Source organism: Podarcis muralis, chromosome 2 (assembly GCF_964188315.1).
Source record: "Podarcis muralis chromosome 2, rPodMur119.hap1.1, whole genome shotgun sequence".
Taxonomy (NCBI): domain Eukaryota; kingdom Metazoa; phylum Chordata; class Lepidosauria; order Squamata; family Lacertidae; genus Podarcis; species Podarcis muralis.
The window spans coordinates 84503456-84515831 of NC_135656.1; the positions used below are offsets into that span (position 1 = coordinate 84503456).

The 12376-nt window shown below is 46.7% G+C and overlaps 1 protein-coding gene and 1 long non-coding RNA gene across 2 annotated transcripts in view; one reads left to right on the forward strand and one right to left on the reverse strand.

Moving 5' to 3' along the window:
- TPRA1 (transmembrane protein adipocyte associated 1) overlaps positions 1-12376 on the forward strand; it is a 40153-nt gene that overhangs the window by 10153 nt on the left and 17624 nt on the right. The window contains exon 2 of the mRNA XM_028719198.2: positions 12114-12316. Within this exon, the coding sequence (XP_028575031.2) occupies positions 12126-12316 (191 nt within the window). The 5' untranslated portion in view covers positions 12114-12125. The remainder of the gene's footprint in view (positions 1-12113; positions 12317-12376) is intronic.
- Positions 1918-9419, reverse strand: LOC144327015 (uncharacterized). Its single transcript, XR_013391990.1, has 2 exons — positions 8121-9419; positions 1918-2404 (listed from the first exon to the last, which is right to left on the reverse strand). It is a non-coding gene; the product is annotated as an uncharacterized LOC144327015 (long non-coding RNA).

Sequence of the window (12376 nt, forward strand, 5' to 3'; positions counted from 1 at the left end):
GCCAGCGCGCGCCCCACCCCGGACGCTCGCGGCCACCGCCATCCCTCCCTCCCAGGGAAGGCGGGATTAGAGCAAGCGCCCGGGCAGCAAGAAGCGCGCGCGCGCCGGCCCTGCCCTGGATCCCTCAGAACCGCCAGTCTCTGGGAAAGTGGGCGTGGCTTCAGAACTCTCAGGCAGCAGCACCCGCCGCCCGGCAAGGCTTCCCATTGGGAGGCGCGAATGCTTTAGTGGGCGGGGATTGGTGCAAATATAGGCAGGGCGGGCTGAGAGGAGGAGCCGCCGCCGAGGAGCAGCGGCACCAGCAGCGTTTCCTCTCCCCCCTCCCCTCCTGTGTCAACAAGCGGGGCGCCTGCGCCGGGGGTTTGCGCGTCAGGCAGGCAGCCAGGCAGGCAGACGGCGAGAGCCCCGCGCTGGGCAGCCGCTGCTCGCCGCCGCCGCCCCGCGTCTCGCCGCCCGACTCGCCCGCCTCCCTCCCACGGCACACCAGCCGATGTCTCACGGCACAGTAGTGTGCCGCGGAACACCGGTTGGGAAACACTGGTCTAGAGGGGCTGGGAGCTGGGGGCACTGTTATACGGTGGTTCCGCTCCTTTCTCCTGGGCCGTGTCCAGAAAGTGGTGGTGGGGGATGAGTGTTCAGACCCCTGGGCTCTCACTTGTGGGGTGCCTCAGGGTTCCGTCCTCTCCCCCATGCTTTTTAATATCTATATGAAGCCGCTGGGAGAGATCATCAGGGGGTTTGGGCTGGGTGTTCATCAGTATGCAGATGACACCCAGCTCTACCTCTCCTTTAAATCAGAACCAGTGAAGGCGGTGAAGGTCCTGTGTGAGTGCCTGGAGGCGGTTGGAGGATGGATGGCGGCTAACAGATTGAGGCTGAATCCTGACAAGACAGAAGTACTGTTTTTGGGGGACAGGGGGCGGGCAGGTGTGGGGGATTCCCTGGTCCTGAATGGGGTAACTGTGCCCCTGAAGGACCAGGTGCGCAGCCTGGGAGTCATTTTGGACTCACAGCTGTCCATGGAGGCACAGGTTAATTCTGTGTCCAGGGCAGCTGTCTACCAGCTCCACCTGGTACGCAGGCTAAGACCCTACCTGCCCGCAGACTGTCTTGCCAGAGTGGTGCATGCTCTAGTTATCTCCCGCTTGGACTACTGCAACGCGCTCTACGTGGGGCTACCTTTGAAGGTGACCCGGAAACTGCAATTAATCCAGAATGCGGCCGCTAGACTGGTGACTGGGAGTGGCCGCCGGGACCACATAACACCAGTTCTGAGAGATCTGCATTGGCTCCCAGTACGTTTCCGAGCACAATTCAAAGTGTTGGTGCTGACCTTTAAAGCCCTAAATGGCCTCGGTCCAGTATATCTGAAGGAGCGTCTCCACCCCCATCGTTCAGCCCGGACACTGAGATCCAGCGCCGAGGGCCTTCTGGCGGTTCCCTCATTGCGAGAAGTAAGGTTACAGGGAACAAGGCAGAGGGCCTTCTCGGTAGTGGCTCCTGCCCTGTGGAACGCCCTCCCAGCAGATGTCAAAGCAATAAACAACTATTTTACTTTTAGAAGTCATCTGAAGGCAGCCCTCTTTAGGGAAGTTTTTAATGTTTGATGCTGTACTGTTTTTAATATTCAGTTGGAAGCCGCCCAGAGTGGCTGGGGAAACCCAGCCAGATGGGCGGGGTATAAATAATAAATTATTATTATTATTATTATTACCATACCAATGGCATCTAATGGTATCGGTAATAAGGGCATACCTCCCTCTGAATCATCTGGCCCAAGAGAGCAAACAAGGCAATTGGTCCTATTTGCAACATTGGCTACCATTTCAGCTAAACCTACCCACATATTGTGGTCATGGCTGAATCCATATTTAGCAAATTTGGTCAGATTCAAGGACCCTTCCCCTTCCCAAGGGATCAGGATTAATAATAAAATCATGTTGATGTCTAGCATATGCATTCCTTCCACAAAAGATTACCTTATTGTGATAGCAAATAAATATTAGTCCCAATATAATTCCCCCAGTGACAGAAATGGGGAACCACCAAGACCAAAACATATATCCCGAGGATCCCCAATGAGTAATATCTCTGATAATTGTTCCACAAGGGGGGGCAGTCAATCAATTGTATAAGAGAATCTTCCCTTTCACAATCACTGGTTCAGATGCTCCTCAAGCTTCAGGCGTGCGCAGGTCAGCCAGCTTCCAGGTTGTGGCTGCAGCAGGCCGGTCGTCTAATGTTGCCCGTGACCTAGCCCGTTCCCGGTAGGGCTAGATACAGGGGTTTTTGGAGAGAGTCAGTTTTAAAGGATTAGAGGGGTCACCTTTGCACGTCCAACTGCCTTCGGACTTCTTCAAACGGGAGTGATGAATCCAGGGGGTCACCTCAGCTACCTTCACCGCTGTTGGAGTAGAGAGCAGGACGGTGTAAGGTCCACGCCACTTAGGTGCGAGTGGATCACGTTTCCACTCTTTCACCCATACGCTATCGCCAGCCTGGAACTGATGAATCGGCTCGGCAATGCTGCACGGCGTGCGCTCGAGGACCCACCTGTTAAGAGAAACAAAAACACGGGAGAGAGATTGCACTTGTCCCTGTGTCACATGGTCTCCTATTTGTTTAAGATCAGCTGGAATATCCTGAACAAAGGAGGGCGGTCTCCCATACAGGAGCTCAAAAGGTGACAACTTAAGTCTTTTTGTGGGTGCACACCGAACACGAAACAGTGTTATGGGTAACACATCTACCCATCCCAATCCCGTTTCCTGGGTTAATTTTGCCAATTGGGTTTTCAGAGTCCGATTCATTCTTTCAGTTTTCCCTGAACTCTGAGGCCTATAGGCTGCATGCAGTCTCCATTTCACTTGTAGGACTCGACATACTTCTTGTACTACTTGATCAATGAACGCTGGCCCATTATCACTTCCAATGCATCTAGGTAATCCAAACCTCGGGATCAATTCAGTGAGGAGTCTCTTAGTTACCTCTCGTGCCTTTTCAGTTCGGGTGGGAAAAGCTTCAACCCATCCGGTAAGAGTGTCTACAAACACAAGGAGATACTTGAATCCCTTAGAAGGGACCAGCTCTGTGAAGTCCACAATTAGACTTTCCATGGGGACATATCCCACATGTTGGATTCCAGGAGGTTGTACCGGTCCCTGCCTGGGATTGTTTTTAGCACAAAGAACACATTTCTGTGAAATGCAAGTTGCTAATTGTGATAGGTTAATAATATACAACTTCCGACTGAGACTCTCTCTGGTTGCAGTACCGCCAAGGTGAGTAGATTCATGATAATTTCTTACAATTGTGCCTGCTAGATGATGAGGTACATAAATCCTATTGTCCGGCAGGATCATCCAACCGTCCTTCACAACTGCTCCTTCCTGTTCAGCCCACTTCCTCTCTTCTGGGGTATAGTGAGGTTTAACTTCTTCTGGAACTACCTCTGGTATGAGGGCTGCTATAAATCCTCCCACAGGCTTTTGGGCTGCCTCTCGGGCTGCTTTGTCAGCAGCATGATTTCCTCTGGTTATTGGATCCCTTCCTCGTCCATGACCTTTGCAATGCATTACAGCAATCTGTTCTGGAGCCCATACTGCTTCTAACAGGATTTCTACTTCAGGTCCATATTTCAAGGCCTTCCCGTGGGCTCCTATTAGACCTCTTTCTTTCCATAGAGCTCCATGTGCATGCAGGGTTAAGAAGGCATATTTAGAATCAGTATAGATGTTTGCCTTACATCCGGCTGCCAATTGCAGAGCTCTAGTTAAACCTATAAGTTCAGCTTTTTGTGCTGAGGTGCCGGCAGGCAAAGCTTCAGCTTCCACAACTTCCTCATTGGTGACCACAGCATACCCTGCTCGTCTGGCACCTTCATGCAGGTAACTGCTACCATCAGTATAATATACAACATCTGGATTTTTCAATGGTTCATCTTTCAGATCGGGTCTACTGGAATAAACTTCATCCATTACTTGGAGACAATCATGTGATTCCTCATCATCTACCTCTGGTAGGGGCAGCAAAGTCGCTGGATTGAGCATATTCACTACTCGTAGATGAATCCTGGGATTTTCACACAATAGGCCTTGGTATCTAGCCATCCTTGGGTTCGTTAGCCAATAACTACCCTTATATTCCATGAGTGTCAGAACAGCATGAGGTACATTCACATACATCGTCTGGCCGAAGGTAAATTTATCAGCTTCTTTGACAAGGCTTGCAGTGGCCGCTACTGCCCTTAGGCATGGAGGCCATCCTTTTGCTACTGAGTCCAATTGTTTTGACAAATAAGCTACTGGACGGTTCCAACTTCCTAATCTCTGGGTCAGGACTGCCGCTGCAATCCCATTCTGTTCATGTACATACAGCTGAAAGGGTTTTTCCGAATTAGACAGTCCAAGGGCTGGGGCCTCCATAAGTCGTTGTTTGATAACTAAAAAGGCTTGTTGCTGCTCAGGTCCCCATACGAATGGGTCCTTTTCTGCACCTTGAGTGCTTTCATGTAAGGGCTTGGCCAGACTGCTGAAATCAGGTATCCATAGTCTACAAAACCCTGCTGTTCCCAGGAATCCTCTAAGTTGTTTCCTTGTGGTAGGTTCCTTGATAAGGCAAATAGCTTCTTTCCTCTCTGGTCTCAATGCTCGTTGTTGGTGTGAGATGTCAAAGCCCAAATATTTGACCTTTTCTAAACATAACTGTGCCTTTTTCTGGGAAACTCGGTAGCCAGCTTGCCAGAGCAAGTGGAGCAGTTCCTCTGTCCCTTCTTTACAGGTATCAAAATCCTTTGCTGCTAGTATAAGGTCATCTACATATTGCAGAACCACCTTTTCTCCAGGTATTGAGGGGTAACTTGTTAGATCCTTCGCCAAGGCAGTGCCAAATAAAGTTGGGGAATTTTTGAATCCCTGGGGCAATCTTGTCCAGGTTAGCTGGCCTTTTGTTCCTGTTAAAGGGTCTTCCCACTGGAAGGCAAATATAGGTTGGCTCTGTGGTGCCAGCCGGCAACAGAAGAATGCATCTTTCAAGTCCAATACAGTAAAAAATGTTGCTTCTGGTGGGATCAAACTCAGCAGGGTATATGGGTTTGGTACATTTGGGTGCAAGGTCTCGATAGCCTGGTTTACGAGCCTCAAGTCCTGTACTGGCCTGTATTCATCTGTCCCAGGTTTCCGAACAGGCAAAAGAGGTGTGTTCCATTCTGATTGGCAGGGCTTAAGCAGACCATATTTTAATAGGCGGTCCAAATGTTTCTGGATGCCCTCTGCTGCTCGCCGGGGTAAAGGGTATTGCTTTACAGATACAGGGGTAGCCATAGGTTTTAAGGTTACTACAATTGGAGCTATATTCTTGGCCATTCCTGGTGGGCTATTTTCGGCCCATACTCCTGGTGGCACCTGTAGGGTTCGGAGGAGCTTGTTTAATTCTGTATCCAATGTGGGTTGGACTTGCAAGGCTGACATTAGGCGCCATGATTGTTCCTTAGGTACTGAGAGGGTAATTATTCCTGCTGCCTTTGATGGCAGTTTCATTTCTGGACCTCGAGGAGTGAAGGTGATTTGGGCCTGCAGTTTGGACAGCATATCTCTACCTAAGAGAGGTATTGGACACTCAGGTATATACAAAAACTGATGGGTTAAACGATGTCCCCCAATCTGGCATTCCAAAGGTTGGAGGAAAGACCTCTTAGCTGACTGACCAGTGGCACTTTTAATGACTACACTTTTGGATGCCTTTTTCTGCAATAGTTCTGGGAGTACTGAGTATTCAGCCCCAGTATCAATCATAAAGTCTATTAAATGGCTCCCTAATTGAATCGTGACCGTGGGCTCCTGGAAGCCTAACTTTATGGAGTCCGGTCGTTCCTAGTCTTGGGTAAAATCCTCCTCTGCCAGTCCAATGAAATTGTCTCTACTCTGTCCTTGTCCAGGTCTCTGATATCTTCCATTTCGGATCATTCCCCGTCCCCGTCCCTGGTTTCTTGGGCCGGAGCCTGGGCCTGGGCCTGGGCGTACTTCTTCCAACCTCAGGGGTTCAGGACACTCCCGCTTCCAATGACCCTCCTTCTTGCAATTCGCACATTGATTCCTTCCCAGTGGTGGATTCCTTCCCCGCCCTCTTCCTCCATTTAAGGGGCGGTAGTCTTGCTTCACTGCTGTGGCTAGCATTACCATCTTTTCCTTCTGCCACTTCTTCTTCTCTTGCTTCTCAGCCTCATCCCTATTCCGATAAACTCGGCGTGCAATGGCCATAATTTGGCTCATCAGCATCCCTTCCCATCCTTCTGATTTCTGAATTTTCTTACGAATGTCAGAAGCGCACTGGGCCACAAATGTAGCAGTAATCATTCTACTGTTTTCAGGGGCTTCAGAGTCAAAAGGAGTCCATATACGATAGGCTTCCTGCAGCCTCTCTAAAAAGTCTCCCGGACTCTCATTTGGTTTCTGTTCTACTTCTGAGACTTTAGACATATTAGTGGGCTTCTGGCACGCCCTGCGGATACCTTGCACAAGCGTCTGGCGGTAGGTGGTAAGCCTGGCCAGGTGAATTGCATTGTTTGGATCCCAATTAGGATCTTCCAAGGGAAAGTTGTCTTGGAGATGACGGTCAATATTAAAAATATTTCCCACTCTGGCCTGCTCACGCAAATATATCTGTGCCTTTTCAATTATGTCTCTTCTTTCCTCAGTGGTGAACAGAGTATTCAGAAGCTGGCGACAATCTGTCCAAGTAGGACTATGAGTATTTACTATTGAAGTCACCAAGTCCATCATAGCCTGAGGTTTTTCTGCGAAAGATGGGGTGTGTGTTTTCCAATTCATCAGATCCGTAGTTGTGAATGGAATGTACTGCAGGGTCGAAGTTCGAGGTGGCCGTGGTCCAGGTAGCCCATTAACCAGCACAGGCTCCTCAAGTGCATCAAATACTCTTCTAAGAGGGGCTACTACGTGACCTTTTTCTTCACTTTGCTCTAGGGGCCTCAAATCATAGGGGATGGTATTTGTCCCAAGGCGTTCTTTTAGCAGCTTTATACGCCTGGCTGTATTGCTTGCTGACCGATTAAGGTCTCCCTGTAACTTCTGTAATAATTCTCTAGGACTTGGATGTACAGGGGTTTGGGGTAGGCAATCAGTTGTTCCACTAAAAGAGACTGTAGATGGAGTTCTACTGGGACTCACAGATGGAATAACCACTTCTGCTTGGGCTTCATTATAGGACTCCAATGCCTCCTGAAGATATTTATCATAATCTATCAAGGAGTCAAGTTCTGTGTCTCTACCCCCATTATTCGTTCCACTTTCTTGCCTTGGGGTTACAACTGGTGGAGGGTTTGGATTAGGCTCCCTTCGATGTGGAGCATAGGGTGGAGGTGGAAGCACCTCTTCCTCTGGTCCCTCAAAAATGGGTTTGAGTTTATTTGGCAAGATTCCTTTCCTAGCTTCGGCTTTTACAGCCAATAATTTGCATCGTTGGACTTTGCATTCCCTTATCGATGGAGGATTTTTTATTTAATGTGCTCAGCCAGGAATCTATATATGAAAATTGTTCTGGGCACCCTCCAGTTTCTTTGGTGATGTTAGACCAAAGTTTGCTTACTAAATTTATATCAAAAGTTCCCTGAGATGGCCATCCAGTATTTTGTTTCGGCCACTCTAATTCACATAACGTTCTCAAGCGCTCTGACGTCATTTTGACTCCATATGCCCCTGAGAAGGCTTTCTTAAAATTATTTAACATACATTCAAGAGGTGTATTTCCCCCCTTTGAACCCCCAACTCCCATTGTATGGCCCTGTGAAGTATCCACTCAGTCACTCACACACACGCTTCGTGGGGTTTCTTGCCCAGATGGAGTCGCCTCACTGGGAACCGAAGTACTACCCACTCCACACTCAGGTCAGCTACAGATTGCTCTGTACTTTCTCACACATACAATGCGCAAGATACTTCACCACACTCTACCTCCCATTCTTCCCTTTTCCCCCACCAGACCACCATCTGATATACCCAACCACCTAGCGTACTCAGTTCCCACTTACTGAGACGCAGAAGTTTGATCAAGACTTCTCTTCCTCCCAATTAATTGGAGGGCCAAAAATCCCTTTGTGCACTTACCCTTGGTTGGTTCCGTTTCCCCCCGGTCCGTCGCCGCCAGTGAGCAGGGTATCAGACAGACGAGACTTCTGCGTTCCCCCTGGAAAAATTTACCAGTGCGCGCTGGAAAAGCAGTTTAGAGATCCTCTCTCTTGTACCCTGCCCAATAGGGCGAAGGGACTGCGTTCCAGCAGACCACTTATCCGAGTCACAGGCGCACCATAAAATGTAGCACCCTGCTTGTGGTTAACGCTTAGCTGGAATGAAATATTCAACGCAGCAATAGAGAAATTAAAATAATAATTTATTTGTCAGACAAATAAATGAGAGGCACAGTGGTATATGGTTACCAAGCTCTGGCCTGCCTTCCTGCCATTATGGCCAGCACTTATATTCCCTTAATCCAGCCCCCTTTGCTCCTCCTTGGGCTGCCTCTGTCCAATCAGCCTGGTTGGATTTCCTATTGGCTGTTTGCTAGAACCAATCACAATAGATACACCCATTTCCTTCTATCCTTATAAGGGAGACAAAGAGCTATATATAAATGACAAATAAGTAATAATATATCTTACATGGAATCTTAATTACCAGCTCACCTCTTGCCCTCCTTGCCCTATTGCCTTCTAAAACAAATGGTTAATCTTAAATTTTTATCTTAAACATATGTCAAGGATCTTGAGTTTCACATCAACATTGAAAGATCTCCTTCATTTGAAGGTTTCTAAACAAATGCCTGACAACTATATATCAGGACCGCCCAGATGGCGTCTTCCTGTCCGGCAGGGGGGCTAGGCTGGTGGCTGACTTAATTTCAGGATAAATACAACTCTTACAACTATATGAAATAAGAATCTAGCATTTCTTAAATCCTTTGCATAATTACATTTAAGCCAATATATTTAATACATAATATATATAGCTTTTTAAAAGGAAAAGAAATCTTTGCAGAGTAAAAGGATCTCAATTTAAAAAGAAACAAGGAACAGCTTTTAAAACGCTTCCCAAAATACCAGCCAGCCAGATGCTTAGCCTTTTTGACCTTTAGGCAAATGACTCTTTGTATATTGAGAGGCCGAATGGCAAAACCTTACTATTTACCTACCACTTTTACAACTTAGTTGTACTCTACAGCAAGCAGGTCAGTGACCTGCTTCTCAGCCTTTTTATGACCGCAATAAACCAGGGGGCCCTTTGCTTGCCAGCTGCTTGCTGGAGCCGCTTGCTGGTTTTCTACCTTGGAAGAAACATTATTTTTAGAATTTTAGGAACCTGATCAAAATATAAGCCAATATAAGCCTTGATTAAAAATGCAGTCTATATTCAGATGCCTCATATGAACACACATATCTAGATTTAATAAGCTGGGATATGCACGAGACTTGGTGCTTGTGCAATTCTTCTTTGTGCACCTCTTCCCTTATTGGTGCATTGTGAGAGGTCAGGAAGTCTCAAATTGACCATAGTTTCCTGTTTTGTCCAAACCAGGGAACTGGCCCCTACATTTGAAACAAGCCAGAATCAATAATACACACACATGCACACACAGTGCTTATTTCTGGGGGTATGCAGGGGTACGCATACCCCTAAACATTTCTTGAATCTAAGTTTGGCCTCATTGAGGGGCAGTATTTCAATACGAGTAGGAAAATGAGAGTACCCCTAAACATATTTTTTGGGGGGGAGGGAAGCTCTGTGCGTGTGTGTGTACAGACACACACACACATCCATATGGAAAACAGTAGTCACTGCACATGCCGCAAAGCTGTGATATTTATGTCTTAATTAAGGGTGCTGTGTCAGGCCACTGGCCCACCTAGCTCAGTGTTGTCGTTGACAGCAGGTTGGCTGATGGGAGTTGTAGTCCAAAACACTGACATGAGGTTGGCAAACACTGATGGGCAGTGGTTCTCCAGGCAGAAATATTTCCCTGCGCTAACTGGAGATGTTGGGGACTGAACCTGGGACTGTCAGCATGCCAAGCATGTGCTCTATCCCTGAGCTACAGCCCTTTCTATGTAGAAAAAATAATTAGTGTTACATGTGCCTATAGGTTTAAGTGTGGCCTACACATTGTCTAGCAGTATGTTAAATATTTACAGCCTGGAAAGAGCACCAGTTATGGTCAGTAGATTATGTGAGGTAATGATTGGCCATTGTTTAGGTTACTTGCTACCAAGGTTTTGAATGGGAGCCTTTTTTCCCTTCATAATTTAAAAGAGGACGGTTATAATTATACGCTTTAAGTAAAATACTATCATTTCTGGACTAAAGGAAATGTATTTTCCCATTAATGAATGAAATATATTTAAATTGGCATGACATCTATAAAGGCATACTGTAATCATTATTTTTGGTGCTTTATTGAAACGGATAAAACTTGTCTTAAGAATACACAAGCAATGTGTTGTTTATTACAAAACATTTTGCAAATGTTTTCTGTCTTAAAGAGAGAGTGCACTATTATACACAATAATTACTTAGTACTATGTAAACTTTATTTTGCTTTGGCTTTTCTAATAATGTGCAGGTTGGGTCTTACAACTATGGACTGGAACACCTCCCCTCCCCTCCCCCACCCCCTTTTTTAGTACTAGGAGTGGAGGCCCCAAAAGTGCCCTGCTGGCAAACGCTTTTACCACAGATGTCAGTCCTTTCACCTTCCTCTCTCTTGTCTAGTTTGCCAATATGGGTGACCAGGAAACATTCCTTAGGAGGGTGAATTAGGTCTTTTGGCCTCCAGTCACTGAATTCTCATGCAAATTTATATTGACACATGTTGTTTAAAGACTTTTGGTTTCTATGCTTTGAATGCATTGAAACACTTTAAAAGGCTTTGCTCCTAAGGCATGGGTGGAGAACCTTTGGTCCTCTGGATGATGCTGAGCTACGGTTCTCATCATCCTTGGCTGTTGACCATGCTGAAGCACACAGCTCCTGAAGCAAATCTAGAGCACCTGCTTCAAAGCTGTCTGGTGGTGACTTTCTTTTGGCAGGAGATGGGGAGATAATTAGCTGTTAAGCTAAAAAAAACCTGAAGGCATTTCCGATGCTACTTGGCTGCATTCTAGCACTGTGGGCCTTCAACAAATGCATGCTGTGGTGGCTTTATAGAGCATTCTTGGTGACAATTTTTTAGAGCCTAGAAAGCCAGAACTTCATGTGTAATAGATGAGCGGCATGGTAATATGTTCTAACTTGCTGTGTGTCATGTTTTGCAGAAGTGATAATTGGGTGTACATGGGGAGAAAACCCTGGCCAAGAGACCTAGAAGATTCCAATAAAACTCTGATAATCTGCTGTGCATGCAGAAGGTCCCAGGTTCAATCCTGGCATCTCCAAGTAGAACTGGGAATGTGCCCTGCCAGAAACCCTGGGGAGCCACTTTCTGCGAGTGTAGGAAATTCTGAGCTAGCTGGACCCATAGATGGACTTCATATAAGCAAGCTTCTCATATGTTTCTACCTTCCTAACTATTTAGTACTGTGTGCTTACAATGGGAAATGAGTAGCGTTGCCTGTGAACCACAAACTGAAAGTTTTTTTGTCATAATAAAAGAACTAATAAAAAGCAGAGGAGGCAGCCTTCCTCAGCATCTGAAGTTTCTGAATACACTTCCAATGGTAGGGCCACATAGAATGCTTTGTAATAGTCTGTCCCAAGAGGTTACAGGTCTGGATGATAACTTTGAAGCTCTTGGCCTCCAGTTGTGTGTGTAAAGTACTTGGTGTTGCTGCTACTTCCTACTTGAGCAGCTAAGGACAAAGCTAAATCTAAAATAAAGCCAGGCTGCAAACTTGATTTACTACAGGAAAAGGAGCACAATTAGGTAATAAATGGTGCCTTCTCCCCTAGTTTCTGGGACCCAAAATGAGGATTTACTTCAATAATAGAGTATTGGAATAGGCAAGAGGCATTCTAGGTGTGACTTTCCTCATGAAGAGTGCCCTTTTGATGTGTGTGTATCTATTTCCTAATGATGATGCTGCCCTTTTCTCTCACTTTCTTTCCCCCCAGAGCTGTGGCAGGATGTCTTCTATAGTGACACCTCTAGTGAGGTTCTCAACGAACGACAATGCCACCTATCCACCTTCTACCACATTAGTGGCAGCGTTGGATAATGTAACTTCTGCACCCCTGACAACTGCACGGGCTGACGTCAACATTACTGTGCCACACAAGTGCTTGTTGTTGTTGTATGAAGACATTGGGACATCCAGGTGAGATGCTGTTTTGTGTAGGCGTGTGTGGCTTTTGTTCTCCTTCCTCTTCTCCTTCCT